The sequence below is a fragment of the Hyposmocoma kahamanoa genome, unplaced genomic scaffold, assembly GCF_003589595.1.
Source record: "Hyposmocoma kahamanoa isolate Upper Pololo Valley unplaced genomic scaffold, ASM358959v1 87, whole genome shotgun sequence".
In the NCBI taxonomy this organism is placed as follows: domain Eukaryota; kingdom Metazoa; phylum Arthropoda; class Insecta; order Lepidoptera; family Cosmopterigidae; genus Hyposmocoma; species Hyposmocoma kahamanoa.
In genome coordinates this window covers 7,550,187-7,575,173 of record NW_020654422.1, presented here as the reverse complement: position 1 = coordinate 7,575,173, position 24,987 = coordinate 7,550,187, and the positions used below count along the sequence as shown (strand labels likewise).

The following is a 24,987-nucleotide window of genomic DNA, read 5'->3' as shown; positions in this document are numbered from 1 at the left end:
GCAAAAGTATGTACTTACGTCGTTAACGGGCAACGCTAGAACAATGCAAAATTACTTTTACAAAAAAAAAATACATCAGCGATAAATTAGCTTATGCATTAAAAAAATATAAACTGTACATTTACAACAGCAAATAGTATCAAGAAACGGAAACAAAACATTAACATTTAAATTTTGTGAAACAAATAAAATTACTTTTACGAAACAAACAACTAATTATTATTTAATTCTATTTCATTCTATTACTATATCGAGCTATATTTCTTCCGAAAATAAAGCAATTAAGAATATAAACCATAGACGAGTTGTCGTGGTAAAAACAGTCAGATAAATAAATCAGAATTTTGTTTAATATGCGAAGTCTTTTACACACATTGTCACTTCCGAATCTCTTGGAAACTAAAATGTATGACAAAGAACATCAAACAGACGCAGAGATTCCAGCTGCCTTACAGTGATAAAGTTAGAGATTCATAGAAAGTAACATTGCATTTTTAATTTTCAAGATTATTCTTTATTTATATAAATCTATTAATAACATTAGCGGTAAACATTTACTAATGATTTCAGCATTTAATCAGCATTTACACCTAACCTAGAAAGTATTCAGTTACATATTTTAAAACTTACTTTACTGTAAATACAAACTGCACTTAACTATCCTGGAAATCCTCCAAGCAGTTCATATTCTGTGTCTCAATGTCATCTATTCCACCGCTATCACCTTTTAATAAAGATTCTATCATCTCATCACTCATTTCAGCATCCTGAGTTTTATCTTCACTTATGTCTATGTTTTCCATTTTATTTTCACTAACTTTAAATTCTTCAGCCTTTTTCGCTTCTTCCCCGTCTTCATTACTGGAATCTTGTACATTCTTGCCCTTAACTGACTCCACGTCATCACCCACATCTCGCTCGCCATCTTCTTTGCTAACATTTGTATCGTCTTTACTACTATTTTCACTTTCACCATTCTTGTCAATTGAATCACCATTAATTTTTGCTACATCAGATATGTGACATGCAATATTATCGTCCGATTCCTTATTGTTTGGAATGTTGTCATCATTCATTGTACTTTCATTGTTGATATCTTTATTTTCCTTTCTGTTGTCATTCTTTTCGTTGCCGTTTTCTTTCAATTCAGTTACGATAGAAGACCTCTCGTCGTTAGTTGTACTTGATGTATCATCATCACGTTCCATTTGTACTGTTTTCGAAAGAGGATCTTTCTCTGTAGTATCAGAGTCTTTCGTTGATTTTTCTGCACTATCGTTATGTTCGCTCTCCACCTCTGTCAAGTCAACCTCTTGAGCTTCATTAACACCTGTAGCATTGTTAGATTCCATTGAATTTTCATCTATGAAAATTGGATCATCATTGTCTTCTAACTCATTTAAGATTTCAACATCATCATCGTCGTCATCGTCGTCGCTTATATTTGGTCGATTCGTTTTCTTTGCAATGTAATTCTTCATTTCTTTATGAAGATTTTCTCGGATTTCATTAAATCTGACGACAGAAGTGTTTAATAAACGATCCAGCGCCCTGTGTAGGTTTCGCATTTCGTCAACTGTGCGAGTACGAAGGTGTGCAGTCGTCGCGTCTTTCTTTAATTTTTGTAACTTAGACAAGGAATATTCCAAGGAGTCTGTAGCATCTATTAAACTAAATCGATACCATTCAACAGGTACATTCAAGTCGCACTTTCTTAACGAATTGGAGTTATTCTTAGGTTTAACTTTCTTGGTAATTTTCTTTTTAGATGATTGATCAATTGGAATTCTATTGTTTCTAGGTGTAGAAGGTGAGTGAATTTTATGTTGTGGAGTTGGAACTGCACTAAGTTTAGCAGCATATGTTGCACCTTTGGGAGCAACTTTCCCAGAATTTGTTTCGGTAACTGCCACAATAGTAGCAGAATAACCTCCAGGCATATTAGGATTAGCATTGATGGCGAAAATACGTCCGTCAGGAAGACGATACATTTTATTAGAAGACAGAGTTTGAGGATCAACTCGGAATTTCAATCCTCCAGTTGCTGCGTTAACGGTAACGTCGTTTTCTGTCATCTGTATTATGTTGTCTGAAGAGATATCTGTAAGGTTTGGTAAACGAGGAACCAGCGGCGGCGGGGTGTTTATTTTCTGAGGAAGATTTGGAGTGATGCATTGAACATCATCATCTGCATTATCTTCAGTCACCTGCAATGAAAACTTTACTTATTAAGAATTTACCAATTGAATATTGTGAAATTCTAACAGATTAGGTTTGATTAATGATCATCATCATTAAAAATTTAAAAATATCACATATTATGATATATTTTTCTAATATTTTTTACCTCACATAAGGGCTCCAGAGGAAAGTCTGGGGTGCATACTACATCATCCTGCGGAGTACCTTGTGATATAGCCGCTACAGTCGCCATATCCAAACCCTAAGAAACAGGTAAATATATTTTTATGAAAATATTTTATGCTGCACCGATGACAATAATTATTCCCGAAAAAATGTTTTACCTGAGTTAAACTTTCCAGTGACAAATTAATGTTATCTCCAAAAACCATATTATTATTAAACATCCCATGAGCGTTGAAACCATTCATTTGGTTGTTTACAAGTAAGTGCGGCGGCGGAGCACTGACGGGTGTTAATAGTTTCGGTCTAATACGAGCGTAGGTTTGAACTTTATCTTTTTGAATCCTTATTGGATTGAACATAACAGGTCCTGTTGGCATCTAAAATAAAAAGAAATTATTAAGTTACAATGTTTGAAATTGTTTGCATCAAGGCTAATGGTACGTTGCAATGTTATATTTAAAACTTGGATGAAAAAAAAAACAGGAATCCCTGGATTTTGCAGTAAGCCTTATGTTTTACATAATATTTCAAATTGTACAATCACAATGTCACTGGCTAAACAAAGAGAAATATGTATCATACCTTCATTTTCTTAGGTGCTTGTATACTCACAGGCATAGGTATAACTTTTGGGTATACCCTGCCTGCTCCTTGATGTGACACAGGATTCGGCACTAAGACAGGTTGTTTATTTTGAGGACTTCCTGGTCTTTTCTGTGGCTTTTTATTTTTTGGCGACTCGTCAAGGTTAATTGATGCAAATTTTCTAACCTGGAATTTTTAAATTACGTTACAAAAAATTTGTAAATCATTCCCGGGGAATTTGCTTTTATGTCCATTGAAAGTTCTCGGGGGTATTAACATGCATGTCAGTGAAACAATATTAACACCAGCAGCATTGGACACTAGGTGAACGAACTGTTTCAACGTAAACCAGAATATTAGTATCATATTCTTTTAGAGGCATGTGGTTGTAAAAACAGAGCACGGCACTGACTATGAAGGTGCCACATACAATTTGATTACTGATATAGAGTCAACAAATATATCATTGTAGCCCCGTACATAACTCTTTGGGTTCCACCAAAAACCCCAATGGGTGTACCAACTTCAGTATTTTATAAAAAGACAAGACAAGTCACCTGAATTGTTGGAGGAATTTTGGTCATCACATTGGCAATGGGAATTGGAGTTTTTTTAATATCCTTTTCCTTTTTATCATCTGGTTCTTTTTTCTTGACCTCTTCTTTATCCTTTTTGTCTCTCCGCCTGGTTTTATTTTTACAGCAATCTGTATGATCCGTAGCGATTTCCTTTTGGTACAGTTCTTTAAGTTCTGGATCTTTAGTGTGGTAAGTTATCCTGTTTTAAGAACAAATTGCAATTATGCTCTACAAAATGATTATCAAAACATGAGGGAGTACTTTGTATACCAGTTCCCTGATGATAAAGTATCATAGAAGCTGACAAAACATAGATAAAACCGAATATTTAGTGCAATCGAAGTTTACTATTAATTAACGCAAAAAAAACATCGAACATCCATTATTCAAATAAAATATAACCGTAAGATTTTAAATAATAATGTGCCAGACAATCACGAATAACCTGTTTTGGAAATTCATTGTACTGTGGTGTTGCATCACTAGCGCAACGAAATTAAAGGCACTACCCACAATAGAACCAATTTAGAAAAGTATATTTCCCAAATTGGTTCTACCGGGAATCGAAATCAGGCCCTTCTCATTTAGCACCAGTACAACTTACACTAATTTAAAACAGATTTTTCGCTAATAAACATTGAACGTCTACACCATCTTAAATCAAGCTGAATGTTCTTTGTTAGAAAAGTCTAGGAACATTAACAAACTCAATGATAGGTTTCATTGTGCTTCTCACAATGCATAAGTACAAACATTGTAATATTTGTCTATGGTAGACTCTTCATATTTGTCATTTATGTTAAGCAGGTTATGGCAGAATATTCCAAATTTCAACTTTACCAAAGAGCATTAGATAAACATTGCTATGATTATACTATTACTATTCACCTTTCGACTTTATTTTCATTATTTTCAAGTGCATTCAAGCAAAAAGAGCAATTCTCACGATTTTTCTTAAAGCATTTAGAGCTGTGTTATAGGCATTTTAACAGTTAACATTTCTTATATACAAATAACCTTTGCTCCTTTATTGTTTTTTATAGTTTGAAAAAAAAATGTTTCATTTACTTATTCCTGAGATCACAGAAACGCAGCAATGCCCAGCACAGTGAACGAAGATCCCACAAGCATTCGGGATCGCATTTAAAACATTTCCAGTCATCAGTGTTCTCAATTTCCTTGATCTTAGGCATACCAAAATTCCGTTTGATACATTTCTGTAATCAAAAATATGTAGTTATGTTAATGTCTTTCAAGTTAGCGAAATGCAAATAACACTAAATCAACAACAATCAGCCAGTACCACAAGCGCTTGTTGTTCATGTAGGAATAAAAATTATGAATGAGTGAGATTAATCCTATTAAACGTGGTGTAGCGAAAACGGTATATCACTATTTTTTGGTACGTAACTTAAACGTAATAGTTAATATCGCTACACAAAAATTTAATCCGATTTGCACAACACTACCAGTGAATGTACTGATCGGCGTCAAAAACGTATCAGTTTTTTTATGCGCGTGCAGTTGGTTATATTGCGCATATGCAAATGCAGTATTCCAAGTTCTAGCAGTAGTAAAACAATTTATTACAAATCTTGGAGTTTGTAAACATATAAATGAAAAGTTACAGCTCTTAATGTATCGGTGCAAAAAAAAATGTTTCACACAGGAACTACTAAATTTACGCACCTATTATGTTTATACGTGTGTTTTATGTACAAGTAGAGATGTATGTAAATGTAGTGGGGTCGGTCAAACAGTCCTTGCGATATAAAAGTATAAATTAAAAATATTCTCAGTACAGAATACTAAAAAAACAGACCTCAAAAGTACGTTGAATTACATATAATTACCAAGTTTTATCGAAATCTGTTACCGGAAAGTGCGCAAACCCGGATGCATCCCCTAATTCGCCACTATACGGGACTTGACACAGGAGGTAATAAAAATCGGATGTCACTACTCAAACTACATTGAGAGAGAAAAACGCCTTAAATTGGAGAATAGCAAAATCAAACATTTAAATAATTGCTCCTAATTATAAAATTTAGGCGCTATTTATAAATATAAATCTTCATGCGTGAACAGCCATCCTTAGAGGTGGATGATTTTCTTCAAAATTAAATGGGACCACTATGGAGGTATCCTCTTTCCAACAAAAAAAGAATCATGACAATCGGTTCCCAATACCGGAGTTATCGCGTAACATATATACAAAAAAACATGCAGTCGAATTGAGAACCGCCTCCTTTTTTTATCAAAGGCGTATTTCATTCCAAGAATTTTGTAAATACCGAAATTAGTTAAAATCTAACATACGTCCGGCGAATACGGTGGATGAGGTAGCACATCCCAACCCCTGCAATCATTTTTGACGGCTCTGTAAGGTGTGCTAGGTTTGGCATTATCATATTGAAATATGATACATTTACAATCCTCTAGTGCTAGGCGTTTTTAATTTTTTTTACCAAATGGTACGAGAATAGAAGTAGGAGTAGAGCTTCTTGTGAAAGAGTTCGTCCAGGGTAGTACTGCTACCTTACGTATTTCTGCCGCCAAGCAGTAATGTCAGCATGACTGTGTTTCGGTTTTGAAGGGTAAGAGTGCTGGCCACATTACAGGCACATGAGACTTGTCACCTCTCAGATCTTTGCGATTTAAAGCTCTGAGTGTCGCTGCAACTGTTATAGATAGGCGTGTAGCTTACCATCAGGCGCGCATGAATTGTTCGTCCCGTCACTTGATATTATAAAAAAAAATATTCTGTCAACATCAAAGTAAAAAGTTAGAAAACCAAAAAGGAAAGGGAAAATTACCAGTGCAGCTAAGATTTGGAGGAATTAGTACACATAACAATAATAAATAGTAGTGTAATAATAGTTTTTGACAGTCGTCTCCACAAAGTTACAAATTCTTTTAAGGGGCAATGTATACGCTTCTATTCAGATGACAGATTCCGGTTGATATTCAAAATTTGCCATTCACGAGGTTTAAAACTATAGCAGGGCTCCGTTACTCGGTCGAGGTTTCGCGTTATGTGCCTACCGGTAAGTGTATTGCCGGCAGTGCAAGCGCCGAGGGTGTTGTCGTTATTGCGTAATTATTGTTAAATGGATGGGTGAATAATTACAAAAATTATTTGGTAAAATTATTTATGCAATACGCTACAGTAAAAAACATCAAGCAAATTTAGATAAGGAAAAAATATATATATTATTGTATGTACAATCCTAATAATTTTGAATTGCTGTAGATCAATTAGCTTGTACATGTACTTTCTTTTCTTAAATAAATTATTATTACATAATACTAAAAAAATAATTGCAATTTCAAAGTCTCAGACAAGTCTTTCATTTACATTACAATCCTTGTACAATCCTAGCGCGTTCAGTTCCGTATGACTGCACACGGCGGACAACGTTATTTTCACCTCTTTGAGCGCGTGCTTAAGATGCCTACAGATTTGCTCGACATTGTCGATCGTTAATGTCGATAGACAATATCGATCGGGTGCCTACAGATTACCTCGACATTGTCGATCGACCTTTCTAGCTCATTCTTCTGCTTAACGAATGAACAGTAGAGTTTAATCAATGTGATGATTTCAAGTGTAATTTCATAATTTGTTTGCCTATGAATAAATATTATTTGACTTTTACTTTAAAATAAATACAAAAATTACACGAATTTCAGTCGGGTTAGAGCCAATTTCTATCTGCCACCAATGACGCTTGTACGACGATCATATTGAAAAATGCCGATAAACTATTGTTGATCACAAATTATTATCAAGTACTCTCACAGACCCCACATGTCAATTTTCAAAGCGATTAGAGCAAATTTTTATCTGCCGTCAAAGTACGCTTCTATGGCGGCCATGTTTGAAAATGGCGAAACACTTATTTTTTATTTTGATCACAAATTATTATCCGGCAGTACTGTAGGCCTCCACATGCCTATTTTTAGTCTAATCAGAGCTAGTCTCTTTCGGCAGCTATATTTAACGAAAAAAAAACGCTTATATGGCGGCCATTTAAAAACTGGGGAAAAACTTTTTACTCCAAATTATGATTAAGGGACTCCTAAAGACCCCCGCATGCCAAGTTTCAACCGGATCGAACCAAGTTTTTCTTCACCAATTTTGAATTTTCCATCTTGAATTTTTTTGACACAGGCAGTTGACCATTGTTACCCTCTATGACATTCCTTCCAGTACCTCTTACCTATCTCTAATAGTTTCCGTTATAGAAGACTGAAATTTGTATGGCGGCCACCTTATAAAAATGCACAAATATTCCCTCCATATATTATAGTTTTTGCAGGCTATTGTCCACTCTTTAATATTTTCCACATTCAGGTAGGTCATCTCATATTTGATTCTAAGTTTTAGAACCTATCCGCGTACAATGCCTCGCCAGTGGAAAACTACCATTACCCTTTAAAAGTCGAACACAGTAGTGCTCACATTATTCCTTGACGATAGATGTTATAGTACACAAGAGTAGTGAAACTCCCGCCCGTCCAGCTCGTCAATGCCTACACGTCACTCGCACTGTAGGGATTCCACATTATTAATTTAGTTATACCTACAGGTTGCAAAATAGAGTAAGGTATTCATCACAGTATTCACGTGCTATATTGAAATAACTGGTATCGCAGATAAGTTTCGATTATGGGAGTATGATCATAGAAATCAAATCAAATAGAAATGAAATGCGATTTTGTATGTACACGATACATTTAAAGAGAATAAAATTATAAATATGACGTAGAAAAATTTTTTCAACTATCTACAATGACAATGAATCGTGCGTGCGACCCGCGCTGTGTTAATGTGCACCGCGAGATTATGCGAATGTGTGCACCCTTACGCGGCGTGCAGCGGGCGTACACACTTACAAGCCCGGCTGCTACATTTGTATGGAATTACTACTTGTCTTATTATACTACGGTAGAAGTAGGTGTAGTGACAATACTTTCCTGGACAAATTCTTTCAGGAAGAGCTCTACAGCTACTAAAAGTTTATTGCAGTTTGCTGTTATTTCATTTGCTTTCAGAAGCTTTATTAATTCCATACCGATTAAGGTGTGATAGATGTACACACGTCTTGTAAACTGTTGTGATTTTTATGGTATTTCGTGAAAATGACTAAGTAATAGAAAATATTACGAAATTGTTCTATGTGCCAAAGCTATGTAACATATTACGATTGAAAAGTCGAAAATAGGATTAGCGCGGTTAGCACCATTATAATTTTCGCCGCATTTAAGAACTGACGACCAATAACAGGAAATAGTCGCCTATACCATAGACCATAATCGCTTTGCTTAGGTACAAATAATGGAACTACCCAAAGCATGCCCAATGTAAACCCACTAAAGTAATGGCTCTTAATACTAACAGAATATAACTTTTAGTATGTTGTAATTGTTTTGTTATAGACTACAATTAGTTTGACCTTCACTGCACATATTTTGAGACAATTGTGTAGTTGCCCATCATATTGCGCACCACAACACGCACAATTGTAGTGTTAGAACAAATTTGTTTTGGAGAGAAAGTAATAAATTCTTAAATATTAAAAATCAAACATGTTTTCACAGTGCTTGTTTGAAGACCTCAATTTCTCATATATGGTCTACATAACCCTTATACTCCGTATATATGAAAATCAAAACAAGGGCATAAACATCATCTTAAATTTATCTATTGAATATAAGACCTATATTATTAACAGCCCTATACACCATTCCTACTAAAGGCAATAAGCTTAACGATAATCATCTTGAGTGCTGAGTGACCCAAACAGTGTTTTTTTTTAACTGGGACAATATGGGTAAATCTGAACCATAGGGTATACACCAACCTGAAACATTAAGTCTTTTTTTGAAAGCACTATATTTTTATTAAATTTGACCATCTTCTTCTGTCCTGGTTTTATTTATTCCAATACAAAAAAAAAGATCCTTATGTAAAAGTAAGTCTATCAGCACTAAAAAAAGTTCAGTAAATTTTATTAATTTTGTATGAAAAATATTTTATAAAATTTGTCCAGCTTCTACGTTCCGATTTTTTCCTTCCAATACAGTGAAATGATCCTTACATGAAACTGAATCAATCAATGGCAAAAAAATGATTATCAATTATATTAATTTTTAGGGCTACTCACGCATGAACAAAAAATTTACTATGCCAAAAGTTTTCTTAAAAAAAAAAGATTTAATGGTTCCTAGGACTGTTTCCCTGTATCTCCTTTACTTTCAGATTGCCCCATACTGTCTCAGTTAAAAAACACTGTATAATAAGCAGAAACTTAACAAGTCTCAAATGATGCATAAACTATGAATACTAATTGTTCTTGCTTGAAATTTAGATTAATATACAGTGCTATATAATAACTCAACGATAACCCGGGAATAGGATGTTGCCTAGTTAGTAACAACCCAGAAAAAAATATTTTAAAAATCAGACCATTTTGTTTTTGTGATAATGAAAATGTTGAAAATGTACTAATGTAATGTGTAAATTTTGGTGTTATAGTTTTTGTAACAGTAATTCAAATAGCCCAGCTAATGAACATAATGCCAAGGAAAGCCCGAATTACTAAAGTTTCAGCACAAAAGAATAATTTATGCAAAATTAGCAAATTTGTAATTGTAGTACTTAAAAATGGTGTACAGGTGGTACATTTTCAACATTTTTCATTAAAGTAAAATATCACAAAAAAAATTACTCTCAGTTTTTAGACATTTTTTTTTCTGGGTTGTCACAAACTAGGTAACATCCTGTTCCCAGGTTACCGTTGAGTTTTGGGACACCCTGTATGTTAATATAATATTAATGTATGTTGTATTAATATGGGCCACAGAATAATAGCATAGGTGTTGTGCCAAATATGATTTGTATATTATATAATATTTACCGCACAAAATACATGAGGGCAATTAGAGCAGCAGTAAACTTGCCCCCCCTGTCCGCACCACCGACAGTACAGCTCGGAACCATCTTCCCCTTTATCAAATTCTCCACTATTGTAAAAAGTGTGACATGTGTTACAGACAAGGGTGCGGAGCAATGGATGCGATCGCATGCGTGTCTCATTCCTCGCAGAGTTTCCTAAATGACGATCACAAGATGTACAATGCAATCTCATGGTCTTCAGCACATTCAAATCTGCAAAATTGAATTTCGTTACTCATTACACATACCTATAGTTTATATGTATATCGAGAATTGGTAATAAAAAAGCCAGCAAACCAAAATAAGTAAAATTCACCTGGAAATTTAGATTTATAATAATCCTTTTCCTTTTGTGGCAGATCTTCATCGAAATCAGCATCTGTAGGTTCTGAAATATGTTGAAAAGTTGTAGTTAAACCAGGCAGATATTTACGTATCAAGTGTAAAGTGAGAAGCAGGACACGAATGCTCCACAACTGTACACTACTGTCTGTACCTGGGAAGACCGGGAATTCTACGTTAGTAGCAGCTGAAACCGGCTTCTCAGTCTCCATTGTGGTCGGCACTACATCACTCATGATGGTTTCACTCATTGTAACAGCAACGCTTGACTTATTTTAAATACGATATACATTTATCGACCAGTAATGAAGATAGGCCGTGCCTCAAAGTTACAAGATTTCAATATATTTCTACGAATACTTCAATACGACAACGAAAACCAGCCATTTTGGCATTTTCTCCGCCATTGTATGAATGAATGAATGGAACGAAAATAAATAGGAAGACCTTAGACTTTTATTTTTTTCCATCCTCTAAGGGAAGTACGGTAAGATCATTTTTTTATTTACGATATCGGAGAAATACATAACATAATTTATCAAATCATAACACTCAACATAAACAAAATTAAACTTAAATAATTTCCAGTGCTGAGTACTAAGAATTATTCAGTAAACTAAGTTACGATATAATAATAATAATTTATGAACAAGTATAACATGTTTTTAGACGCACACTTCGGTCATGCTCACTACATGCGATTTATGTCGTGTTTATGATTAATACAATTATATAAAAAAATACAATTGTATTCCTACGATGCTCAGGTATGTAAATTAGTCTATTGGTTAAGGTTAAAAACTGGATTTCCCAGGAACTATTATCAAAGGATTTTAGTTTAAAAGTACTTCAAAAGAAAAGGGTAGTTAGCCCAAAGGCAGACACTATCTGTCACCCACACCAGCAGGCTTAGCATGAGCCCGAAGACAAAAGTTATCTCTTGTTCGAACTATCAAAGACTCGAGATTTTCGAGAGAAAATTGACAGCCTGCAGGTGAAACTAAAGTCTAGATTTAAATTGAGCATAATGGTGCAGGAACGGGATTTTAACGTCACGTCAGCTTTGCTAAACGAGAGATATCAGTGTTTTTATAGCGCGACTAGTGTTGGTCAAGAAAAAGTTTCCATTTTGAATAAATCATATTTTTGAGAAAAATAAATATTTACTTTTATATTTCCCATATTCTTCCTTTAAATTTCCATATCTAACATTGATACCTGTCAAAAGTTGAACTTACTGAACGAAAACGATGTAGTCTTTTTTTTTTAATTTTATATCCATCTGCTATCAGTCCTTGAACCATAAACAGATCGGTATATGTCGTTTGGAATAAAGAGTCCTGTGACTCTTTTCTTCCTTAATCATTAAATGGCTGATTGTGTTTTACTGGTTCAACTTTCCAATAGTCTTGACTTTTCAAACGCCTCAAGCCACCTAGATGCTTTTCGTCAACCAGAGATCTTGCCAATACATTTGTATGTAGTGATAATCGGGATTTATACTTTTCTTTACGTGCCAGTATCTCCTGTTTAATGGTTGGCATTTCAAGATAGTCATGTATTTCCTGGGCTCTTTCAAACCAAGGTGATTATAGTCACTATAAAGGGACTATAGTCTTTAGTACACCATTTTGGAAGCGCTGAAGAATTTCCACATTAGAAGTGCTGGCTGATCCCCAAAATTCCAATGCTTATGTCCATATCCGTATTAATACCGACTTATAGAACAATAGCTCATTCTCGACTGATAACCTTGACTTTCTATCCATTACCCACAGCATAGATCTGAATTTGTTGTTCAATATATCCCGTTTTGCTTTGATGTGATCTTTCCATGTTAGTCTTCTGTCCAGATACACTCCCAGATACTTAACGGTATTAACATAAGGTAAGGTCTGGTTGTTCATTTTTACATCAGGGCAGTTTCCTTTTCTAAGTGTAAACGTTATGTGTTGAGATTTTGAAGCACTGGCTTTGATCTTCCATTTTGAGAGCCACAGGTCTAGTTTATCAACTTGAACTTGTAGTTTACGCGATGCAATTTGGGGTTTTATGTCACGGGTAAGTACTGCGGTATCGTCTGCATATGTCGCTCTTCATTAGTTTCTGGTAGATCCGATGTAAACAATGTGTACAAAATCGGTCCCAATACTGAGCCCTGAGGCACCCCTGCCTGAATGACGTGGATCTGAGATAGTGCTTCTCCATATTGCACGAAGAACATCCTATTTTTCAAGTACGATTTGAGTATGACATATTAAGTATGAGGTTTTTTTTTCCGCTTTAAAAGCAGGCCTGCATGCCACACCTTATCGAATGCTTGCTGAATATCAAGGAAAACCGCCGAGTAATACTGCTTTTCTTCCATAGATTTTCGTATTTGATTTGCCACTCTGTGAACTTGTTCAACGGTAGAGTGGTTTCTTCGAAAACCGAACTGGTGATTTGAAATTAGATTCCTGCATTCAATTATAGGTCTCATTCTATCGACCAGCATCCTTTCAAATTTTAGACAGCACAGGGAGTAAGCTAATTGGTCTATAAGATGTAATTTCAACAGGATTCTTTCCCGGTTTAGGTACCATAACTATTTGGGACATCTTCCACTGTAATGGAAAGTATCCCACTCTTAAAATATTATTGAATATCATGGTTAAGAAAACAATGCCACTACGCGGCAACTTTTTCAATATTAGCGGAGTTATTAAGTCGTAGCCCGGAGTTTTTTGACTGTCAAGATGTCTAATACGCGTAGCAACGTCTTTTGGTGTGAAAGCTGTAATTGGTAAGGTTAATTGGATATCAGAATTCAAGAAATCTTCAACTTCTTTTTCCCAATCTTCATTTACAGATACATTTGCAGTAAAGCCCTGCCTTAGATGTATGCCAAATGCGTTTGCTCTCTCTTCTTCACTTCTTGCTTATTACTGTTTTTTATTGGGGCACGGACTGGTTGGGGTTTCTTATAGCCTTTAACAATTTTCCACAGACAATGTTCATCTTTGCCCGATGCAGATAGAGATACGAGTTTGGCTTGGAACGTTGCGCCTTCTAGAGCTTGGAGGAATGTTTTTAAATTTGATGCAGCTGTAGTGATGTAACCATTAAAAATAACTTTTTTTACTGTAGTAAAATCGTTTCAAATCTAAAAATATTATTTAAAATCTAGCAATATTTTTAAACGTAGAACATAATATGAGCCATCGAAATTATATTTATCCTGTTTCACAAATTTTTCAAAATTTTCGGGAATATTTCCAGTAAAATTATCACTATTTGCAATTTTTCGGAAAATTACCCAGCGCGACTGACATCACATTAGTTATTCTGTACTATTTTACTCTCCATACTTTCTACATACTAATTCTGAACCGTAGCTAGAGCTAGAGCTATGCTATACCTCCAAGGGTGTCGTGCTTCAATATTACCATGTTTGAAATTCGTATAGACTAAGGGTCGTATTCTAGAACTCTACTCAATGCTCAAGTCAGGATTTGAGTATGTAAACCATATAACCGTATTTCCAGTGCTTGAAATCATACTCAAGTCTGCTCGAGTCAAGACTTGAGTATGATTTCAAGCACTGGAAATATGACCCTAATGGCAAGGACTTGAGTATGATTTCTAGTGAGATAGATTTCTAGAGTTCTGGATAGACACAGCAGAGAGGCTAACAATGATCAAACAAAAAAGATAATTGAGTGCTGAACATAAATATCATTGGGCGCTAAACATAAATAAAATCATTCACTCACTGGTTATCAGCCAAAAAGTCAACCCTAAGGCCTTTATAATATTATATCAAATAAATTTGTTATTTCTCGTTGGCTCTTTCGCATAGAGGCGCTTCGGAAGAGATGAAGAAAAAAGTATTGGCGGGTTTTTGTAGTTACAGTTTTTTCACATATCAATTTCATTTCGTTTTGAATTTCACTTAATTGTTACTTGTCTAGGCTGATGGGCTCTATAGCCAAAGCTCCACAATTAAAATAATAAATAAGTGTCGCTTCGTGTTGCGTTCGGTGATTCGACGGGTTCGGTTAAGATCGGTTGTTGTTTGATTAGTTGATTGGTCCGCTTGTGCCGGCGATTCATTCGTTCAACACAGTGCAGTGCAGAGGTGTAGGTTGTGTGCTTGTGGTCCGCATTGTGTAAATTATGTGTAGCGTTAAAATGTTTTATGAAGTTAAAAGTATTTGGGGAAGATCTGTGTAAACGTTAAATTAAATTTACTTGAACCATTGAATATACGCATGTGGTTTTATTCCATAAACGTGCCGTGCAGTGAGTCAGTGTGATAGAATGGCAAAAAATCAAGCCGCTAGACGTTGTCTTAATAAATTATAGCTATTATATATTATTTTTTTAAAATACTAATCATTCCAATTGTAAATGTAGCTGTGCTTTTACATTTTATATTCGGTAATATTAAAACAAAATGACCGTAACTTACACCGGAGAAGTTGCAACTTGCCGCGGCTTTGGAACCTTTTTAAAAGTTTTATACAGGTAAGGAATTTTGAAATTTCCACTTAATAAGTATTTCACAAAGTAATTACACAACACCAACATCTTAATTGCATAATAACAAATATATGTCTGTGGTTGCCCAAATGACACCTTTATAAACTCAGTAGAGTACTAAAAACCGACCTCAAAAGTCATTTGTCCCCTATTTTGCGACCCTTAGGAAGGAATATTTTCTTCAAAATTAAATGGAACCACTACTGAGGTACCCTCTTCATACCAAAAAAGAATCATCAAAATCGGTTCACAAAGTTCACAAAAATAGAGTTATCGCGTAACATAATAAAAAAACAGTCGAATTGAGAACCTCCTCCTTTTTTGAAGTCGGTTAAAAACAGGAACCAACAGACAGTACGTAAATTACAAATTATATCCTTAAATAAGTATATATTATTTTAATGTAGGTATCTATGTACAGAATGAGTAATTATCTAAACATAATACATATTACTGTCGGAGCTTCCTTTTTATATTTCTCTCTTCATGATAAAGAATTATTATATTATGGTTCAAACATAATGCCAAGTACCTAATTAAAACATAATACCACGCGGTAACTAATAAACTTATACTTCGTGATTAAACCCGCTGTAGCGGGCTCTATGACTGTAAATCGGGTGCTAACGATCAACGGACCAAGGCTAGAAAAAACGTTGAGTCAATTTAGTAGGTATGAAGACGGTCACAAAAACAATTATAAAATAACAAGATATTTCATAGAAAGGTGCGAAAAACAAGTACTTTTAGAGATAAATCTAAATTATTTTGTAGTATAAAGGTAAACATTAAATCTAATTACGTAATTCACATTTACGAAACCACAGTGTCACATCAGCTGACAGTCCGTACCGAATAAAGGACGCTCTAAAACAATAATAATATATGTTTCTTTCTGTACACTAGACACCATTCATCTTATACCTAACTGAAGACCGTCATCATTTCTACGAAATGCTTATTCGCGGTACCACCAAGTAACCTTCTAATACGTAGGTAGGTATTGTGATACACGAAAATGGAACCATTTATATTTTTGAAATAGAGTATTTTTTACTATAATAAGACTAGAATGCCAATTTAGAATAGCATGTAAGACGAAAATAGAGTGTGTGGTAGACTAACGGCCGTGAGCACAAGAAGATGCAGATACCGATACGTGATCTCTACGGTACCTACCTACTTACTAGCAGATCATGTTCCTCACCCACACCAAAGAAAGCCAATGAAAAAATAAAACTCATTTATTTAATTTGTCAATGTTGGTGTCTCACAAGACAACCTCCATTCACAAGCACATCAAGTATAACCCTGTAGACCGGGTCTTATCACAAGCAGCATGTACCTGTACCTATCCCATTGATGAAAATATCGCGACAATATCTACTAACGATATTAACGCAAATTAATTACATTTAGTATAGTTCGCGAAATATTTGGGCTGATTCTTCTCATAGGAGAATAATAATAATAATTTGGTAGCAGTAGAGCTCCTTGTTAAAGAGCTCGTCCTGGAAGGTACTTACTAGTGGGACCATGTTGAAATCAGAGATCCTGCCTTAGTATAGCAAGAAAACCGACAAATCCTGCCACACTTTTAATGCAGAAAATGCCAAAATAATGCTTTCATTAGTAACACAGATAAAAAGGCATTTTGCATTATATTATATTAAAATAACAAGTTTAAATTACGATACAAATTATATATATTTATTTGTAACATATTCTTCTGTTTCTTTATACATATTCTTTGACATTTGTTTTATCATAATTTTTTGCTAGATTCGAATGAATCGCAGTCACCATATAAGTAGTGCCCTGCTTCAGAAAAAATTTTTTTTAAGGCTGTGATCACGATACGTTACGATACACTGCCAAATCTGCCACGACAGGGCGCGATTTGCGCGAGATATTGGTATTCTCTATGCAAGAAATAGCAGTATCTCGCGCTGTATGTCGCTCTCGCGCAAATCGCACCCTATCGTGCTAGTCCCTTTGATCATATTGCTGCCACATCCTGCCAATGTCATAAAACGTCAACCGAACCTGCCAAAAGTAAAACGAAGGGCCAATCCTGCCACATAGGATCACCCTGCACCTTACCTTTGCCGCCAAGCGGTAATGTGATCTATGTTCCGGTTTTGAAGGGTAGTGGTGCTGGTAAAATTACAGGCACATGGGACCTGTCAATTTATGGTCAGGGTGACGGGCACAGTAGCAATGCCCGACAAATCTTTACTATTTAAAGCTCCGAATGACAGTGTAACTATTATACTAAAATATATTTACATAAAAATTACAACTAACGTAAGAAATTGCAATGGAGACATTATTTACAATTCTGTGAAAAAATACATAAAATAAGTAGGTGGACACTACACTACACCTTGGACGTATAAGAGTGTATCAAAACCGTTTATTCCGGTTATTTTTTTTTCATAAAAACAGGAGTTTTTTGTTTTTATTACCCTATTGAAATACAACAGATAAGCCGCACTAGCTGATACCGTTCATAAGCTCTAACAACTTCGTGAACTATATTCTATTTCGTTCAGCTTATCGCGTTATTACGCCAGTGAGGAAGAGAGGACAATGAAGAAAGAAGAAGTTCCTCATAAACAATTCCTGCTTCTGAAAATAGCCTCTCACTAAAACGCTACCGCCAGGAGACGATAGATAAATCTTAGCAAATTTTGACAGGATACTGTTTTGAATTTGCTGACCACCACTTGTAAGGATCTGCCATCCGATCTATGCGAACAGTTTTCAAAAAATATTAATCAATCTCAAGTGCAATAGAACAATTCTCTGCATCCTCATCATTTTGCATATTATCTGTAGCGACTTCTTCAAAACCGGCCCAGAAACTCTTCTATCGTTTTATCATTTTTCAACAAAAACACCACCCCGTTACATCCGCACGCAGCGCATTGAGACAAGTCGTAACAGGTCGTAGGTATGGGTAATATAGCTTTTTCTGAATATCTAATCGAAACTGTATATGGATATTAGAAATCGGATTTCGAAACTATATATTTTCTGAAACTGTATATTTATGGATGCAGCCGGCGTGTGCGCTGCGTTGATGCATTGCCGTTACTGATATTCGGAATCAGATTTCGAAACTATTTATTATTGGATATACGTTGCCGTTTGATTAAATCGTATCGCCCACAATTGGGTGGGAACGCGTTTCCATAAAAAAATTGACTTCCCTTCATACAGTATACAGTTTCGAAGATGCACAAAAAGCGGTTTCACGTTGATATCCACTCAGTGAATATTTGATACGAAGCAAAATCGGTATATAGTTTGGAAAGAATACGATTTAAAATACGCTATATAAATATATATATATAAATAAATAAAATAAATAAAAAATAATAAAAATAAAATAAATATATAGTTTTTAAAATACACGATAATATTCAATAACTATATACGGTTTGTTACGCCCATCACTAACAGGTCGCGTGTGAAATGCACAGATCTTACGCCGAACATTATTCGGCCAAATCACTATTCGTGGCATCTCTAGTACCTACTTACCTTCTATAATGTAAAATGTAGAAATATGTAAATATAGTTTGGTAAACTAAAAAATGGAAACCGATAAAGTAATCTTATCTGGGCTGAAAAATAATTACCTGCTAACAATTGGTAAAGAATGCTATCATAACGGTGAGACAGAACTTCATCTAAACCATTTATATTGGCCATACTTTACAGAAAAGTCAAGAATAATAAATCTCAACTGCAATGCCGTATGATCAAAGAACAAATGAATTCATACCTAATGTCATTCAAAAAACGCAACTTCGAGGTCCCTGGTGTGGACCATAATATACCATCTAAAGCTTGGTTTTATAATGCGTATGTCACACGATTTCTACTCTTAACTTAACCTTTACTGTGCTTATGTTCGCAGTCATGTAGAATACGCTTCTCTTCTACGTGTTATAAAATATACCATTCGCAAATTGAGAGAATTCAGAAATGTTTTACGCTATGCGCTATTTGTAGTTTAGGACTAAGAATGGTTACACACGGCGACTTTTAGCAGCTATCGATACACTTGTGATTTATAGGCGATTGCATCGATGCAAACGCGCGATAACAACGATACAAACGCGTGATTGCATCGCTACACTTGTGATATATAGGCGATTGCATCGATGCAATCGCACGTTTGTATCGATGCAGTCGCGCGTTTGCATAGCTGCTTAAAGTCGAGCGTGTGTTTAAAGATAGACGATTAGCTACCGTATCGCGCCAAAAGTTTCATATACTGCTGTTACACGAAAGAAGGCGGATAGGCCGAAGTAGCTTGGTCGAATGTCCTGAGCTTCCTATGGTTTACGAGTTCCAGTGGCTTCACTTCGACACTCGAACATACTTCTTGTTCCTTTGGCGAAAGTAAACTATAGACGAAATTCCTTCTTCATTCGAGCGAGTGAATGTTATAACAAAATAGCGAAGCAGCACGATATTGACTTTTTTAATACTTCTCCAGATCAACTTTTTGTACTACTAAGGGCGCGTTCCCACTATGTCGTGACGACATATTGTCGTGCAGTTTACAGTGTCGTGACTTGTATATTTAAATGAAGTTCTTCACATATAGCACGACACGATTAACTGTCGTTCACGATTTTTTGTCGTTACAACGACAAACTGTCATCACAGTGTCAAACGTCACGATAAAAACGTGACGACAGATTGTCGCAGCTCCTATTGTCGTCACGATCTAGTGGGAACAGCTAGTCACGACTGTCGTTCAACGATAAAATATCGTCCACGACAGATAATCGTGATATGGGAACAGGCTAGACACGACAGTCGTCCAACGATAATAAAACGTGACGACATAGTGGGAACGCGCCCTAAGTAAGATTTTTTCTTATTGAGTTTTTTCTTGAGTAATGTTTGTAGAGTTCTAATTAAAGGTTAACTGTTAATATATCTGTGGAAACTTGTAATCGGCTATCTATATTTATTATTGTAACTATTTATATACCTAGCTGTTAGTTTCCCTAAAAAAGTAAAATAAAAAAAAATAAAAAACATTCTGAAGCACAGTTGGATTGGTTAATATTCATGCGGAGCAACGTAAACTGATATACTGACCCGACAATGATATACTGACAAAAACTTATAAAAGGTACAGAAATTATTGCAACAATATACTAAAAAGGGTAAAAAAGGAATTCGAAAAAGAACAAATACAATTAAATAAAGGGAACAACAAGAAGCTTTGGAATACAATTAAAGATGTTGCAAATCTACACAAGACTAAAAACAGCCCAACTGAACTACTTTCTGTTGACAAGACTCATATACAATCTCTCAATGAAATAAATACATTTTTCGCTACAATTGGCTCTAAAATGACACAACAAATACCGACGAGATTAGGTTCTTTCCTAAACGATCCAACAAAACAGCCCAGTGGATCCTTTGTTCTACGTGACACTTCACAAGAGGAAGTTGAAGGGATTATCATGGCTTTGAAAACTGACTGTTCTGCGGGTTGGGATAATATAAATGCTAAAACTCTTAAATGCCTGAAAAGATTTATTGTTCCACCTCTGACGGACCTCTTTAATCTTTGTTTAAATGAAGGTGTTTTCCCAAAATCGTTGAAGAGGTCGATAGTGACTCCGATCCACAAGGGCGGGAATAGAGATTGTGTCAACAACTACCGCCCAATATCTTTACTTTCTACTCTTTCAAAAATATTTGAAAAAATTATCAATAAGAGGTTAATGAATTATCTTGAAGCTCAGGAATTATTGTCGGATTCGCAGTTTGGTTTTAGATCTAGTAAATCCACTAATGACGCACTACTGAATTTCATCAGTCATGTAGTAAAAAAGCTTGATGACAATAAAAAATGTTTGACAATATTTCTGGATTTGGCTAAAGCATTTGACACGGTCTCTTTTCCAAAACTTGTAAGTGCACTGGAACGATATTTCGGCATACGGGGTGCACAATTGCAGTTGCTAAATGACTTTCTTCAAAATCGCTCACAAAGTGTGAAGATTGACAATATCATTAGCAATGAAGCAGCCATAACTTGTGGTATCCCTCAGGGTAGTACATTGGGTCCAACACTTTTTCTCTGCTACATTAACGAGTTGTGCAATCTTAATTTGAAAAACTGCAAAATAATTTCATACGCAGATGACACCACCTTAACTTTTCATGGGAATAGTTGGGAGGAAGTTGTTGAACTGGCTCAAAGTGGCTTTAATAGTGTATGTCACTGGCTGGCTGTCAACTCGTTGAGCTTAAATTCTAACAAAACAAAATTGATACCCTTCTCCATTAAAAATCCCTCTAATAACGTTAATCTTAATATTCTGGCTCATTCATGTTCGTTCCCGGTACAAACTTTGTGTTCTTGCCCTCCATTAGAGACAACGCGGTCGATTAAATATCTGGGTGTGTTAATAGATAATCGGTTGACATTTCTTTCTCACATTAATAATCTTGCTCAAACGGTTAGAAAGCTAACCTATATTTTCAAACAACTTCGTCATGTGTTGGATGGCAACCTGATGAGAAATGTTTATCTAGCACTTTGTCACTCTATTATCTCGTACGGTATCGTTTCCTGGGGTGGCGCGGCGAAGTCGCACATGCTTGTGATAGAAAGAGCACAACGGTTGATTTTAAAGGTCTGTCTTTTTAGGCACCGTATGTATCCCACAAGAGATCTTTATTGTGAGACTGAAGTTTTAACCGTTCGACAGACGTACCTTCTTGCTCTAATTGCTAAACAGCACTCTTTGATAGAATATCGTACTGATCATCCTAAGACAATTACAAGACGATCCCATGAGGTATGTGCGGTGACTGCGGTGAGGACTTCTTTTGCAAAGAAGTTCAGTGGCTACCTGGGTGGAAGGTTATACAATTACGCGAATAAGGTTTTGAAAATATACTCGTGCACTCAAAGAGAATGTAAAATGCTTGTAACTCAATGGCTATTATCGAAAGACTACACGGAAACAGAAAACATTGTGTCACAATATTCTTTTATGTATTAATATTAGTACTCATATACAGGGTTACAGGAAAAGTCGTGCTAGATCCGTTAAGGGCGTGGAGTACTCATCATTTCTGACTTATTTTACTATGAAACACCCTACCCTAAACTTAACCCTTTTCGAGATATTTGACTTTTATTTTTTTTATTCAAAATTGCCGATTTTTAGGCTACTAAATTTAATTTTGTTTATTTTGTGTGTCTTATTATTATAATTATTGCATTTTTACATGTGTGATAAGATGCTTTAGGACCTCAATCATTAAAATAGTGAATAAGTTAATTCAATACGCCGTAGTAGAAAAGAGAAAGTTAAGAAATTAAAAAAAAAAATTAGAAAGTTTATTTTTCTCTAAGGGATATCTAAAAAAAATATTATGGCAGTTGATCGGCAGATAAGTTATAAAATATCTACGTTTCATCAGCTATCTAACAAGGTATAACAATCTAGGGTTTTATTTAAATGCATTGAAAAAACTTAGTTTCATAGGCGATAGTGGAGGAGAAAATTAATACTTAGCCTTAAAAAGTATAACAAAACAATAGGTAAGCATGCAAAGTATTTATTAAATCAGGTTTTCACACAACTTTTTGTTATTCTACAGTTCATGTTCAACATGGCCGCCTCTGTTTCTAATACATTGTCGCATTCTTGTACGGAGACCAGTCTTCACTACTCCAGTGGTCAACGTTGTCCTCATTTGATTTGCTGCATCCACAATCCTTTCTTTTAACTCTTCCACAGACGAAACTGGATTTGACTCGCTGTAGACAAGACTTTTCATGCGCCCCCACACATGAAAATCCATGGGGGTTAGGTCCGGACTTCTTGCTGGCCATGGCAACGGCCCACCTCGTCCTATCCATTTGTTTGGATAATTTGTGTCCAGCCAGTCTCTGACACTTCTCCTGAAATGGGCAGGGCAGCCATCATGTTGGAACCACATGTCCCTGATCAAGTTGAGTGGCAGATCATCCAGCAAATCACTCAAGTCTCCTCTCAAAAAATTTTCGTAACTTTCCCCATTTAGATTGTCCGGGAGAAAGTAAGGTCCAATCAAATGATTGAAGATAATACCCATCCACACATTCACGCTGAATCTTCGTTGGGAACCCTTCACTCTTTTCTTATTGGGATTCCTAAGTTCTTTTGGGGCCCAGTAATGCGCGTTGTGATAATTAGTTATGCCATCTTTATCAAATTTGGATTCATCTGTCCACAAGATATTTCTTAGAAAATCTGGGTCTTCTACGTCAGCATTTAGCATAAATCTGCAGAAGTCCAACCTTCTCGCGGGGTCTCCTTCTTCAGTAGTGTGTACCGGCGTGTAATGGTACGGGTATAGGCCAGCAGTATGCACTGTAAACCACACTCTCCATTGCGAAAGTCCCAGTTCACGGGCAACAATATTAGTGGAAGTAGTCGGATCCGCTCGAAAGTGTTGCACTATCTCATGGTCCTGTTCTTCGTCGTCATTAATTCGTGGTCTGCCCATGTCTGTATTTCGTCTCAAAATAGAGCCAGTTTCTCGAAGTCTCCGATAAACTCTGTCAAAAACAGCCACATCCGGCACTCGACGACCGGGGAATCGAGCTATGTATTCGTTGCGAGCTTGCGCAGACACACAATCGCAGTATCCGTAACAAATAAGCATATCAGCATATTCCTCAGGTGTGTACGACGTCATCTTCATCACTTCCGTAGCACAAGTACAAATCAAAGTCCGGTTAATAAGCACAGTAGTCACAAATCGGAAAAAAACAGTCCAGAATCACAGCCAAGTCAAGAAAAAGAGCAAAACGATATCACATCTACTATGTACGAAGCACAAAAGCAGACTGACAAACATAACAATATCCCGTGATATCTCTACAATATTTTTTCTTTCATTCGCACCTACATAAACCGTCGCTTGTCTCACTCGCACGGTGCGTCTTAACTTAAGGACAATAGGCGCGGGACCGTTAGAACTGCTACCTGGAGCGTCCCAACTACTTTTTTTTCCACGAAATGCAATACAAATCCTAGATTGTTATACCTTGTTAGATAGCTGATGAAACGTAGATATTTTATAACTTATCTGCCGATCAACTGCCATAATATTTTTTTAGATATCCCTTAGAGAAAAATAAACTTTCTAATTTTTTTTTTAATTTCTTAACTTTCTCTTTTCTACTACGGCGTATTGAATTAACTTATTCACTATTTTAATGATTGAGGTCCTAAAGCATCTTATCACACATGTAAAAATGCAATAATTATAATAATAAGACACACAAAATAAACAAAATTAAATTTAGTAGCCTAAAAATCGGCAATTTTGAATAAAAAAAATAAAAGTCAAATATCTCGAAAAGGGTTAAGTTTAGAGTAGGGTGTTTCATAGTGAAATAAGTCAGAAATGATGAGTACTCCACGCCCTTAACGGATCTAGCACGACTTTTCCTGTAACCCTGTATATACAAACACCCCCAAGTACAACATCTAAGTACCCCACACACACACACACATACACACACACACACACACACATACACACACACACACACACACACACACACACACACACACACAC

General features: G+C 35.6%; 2 protein-coding genes across 2 annotated transcripts in view; one reads left to right on the top strand and one right to left on the bottom strand.

Moving 5' to 3' along the window:
- Nucleotides 1–129: 129 nt before the first annotated feature.
- Nucleotides 130–11,176, bottom strand: LOC113235122. The gene is made up of 9 exons (XM_026470705.1): nt 10,988–11,176; nt 10,808–10,879; nt 10,454–10,704; nt 4,599–4,747; nt 3,510–3,729; nt 2,950–3,138; nt 2,526–2,744; nt 2,348–2,443; nt 130–2,207 (listed from the first exon to the last, which is right to left on the bottom strand). The coding sequence occupies exons 1-9, from the start codon at nt 11,082–11,084 to the stop codon at nt 654–656; spliced, it is 2,847 nt and encodes a 948-aa protein (XP_026326490.1). The 5' UTR covers nt 11,085–11,176; the 3' UTR covers nt 130–653.
- Nucleotides 11,177–14,975: 3,799 nt separating this feature from the next.
- The window catches only part of LOC113235337 (bestrophin-2), a 27,323-nt gene continuing 17,311 nt past the window's right edge, over nt 14,976–24,987 (top strand). Inside the window, exon 1 of the mRNA XM_026471012.1 lies at nt 14,976–15,342. Coding sequence (XP_026326797.1) covers nt 15,272–15,342 — 71 coding nt within the window. The 5' untranslated portion in view covers nt 14,976–15,271. The remainder of the gene's footprint in view (nt 15,343–24,987) is intronic.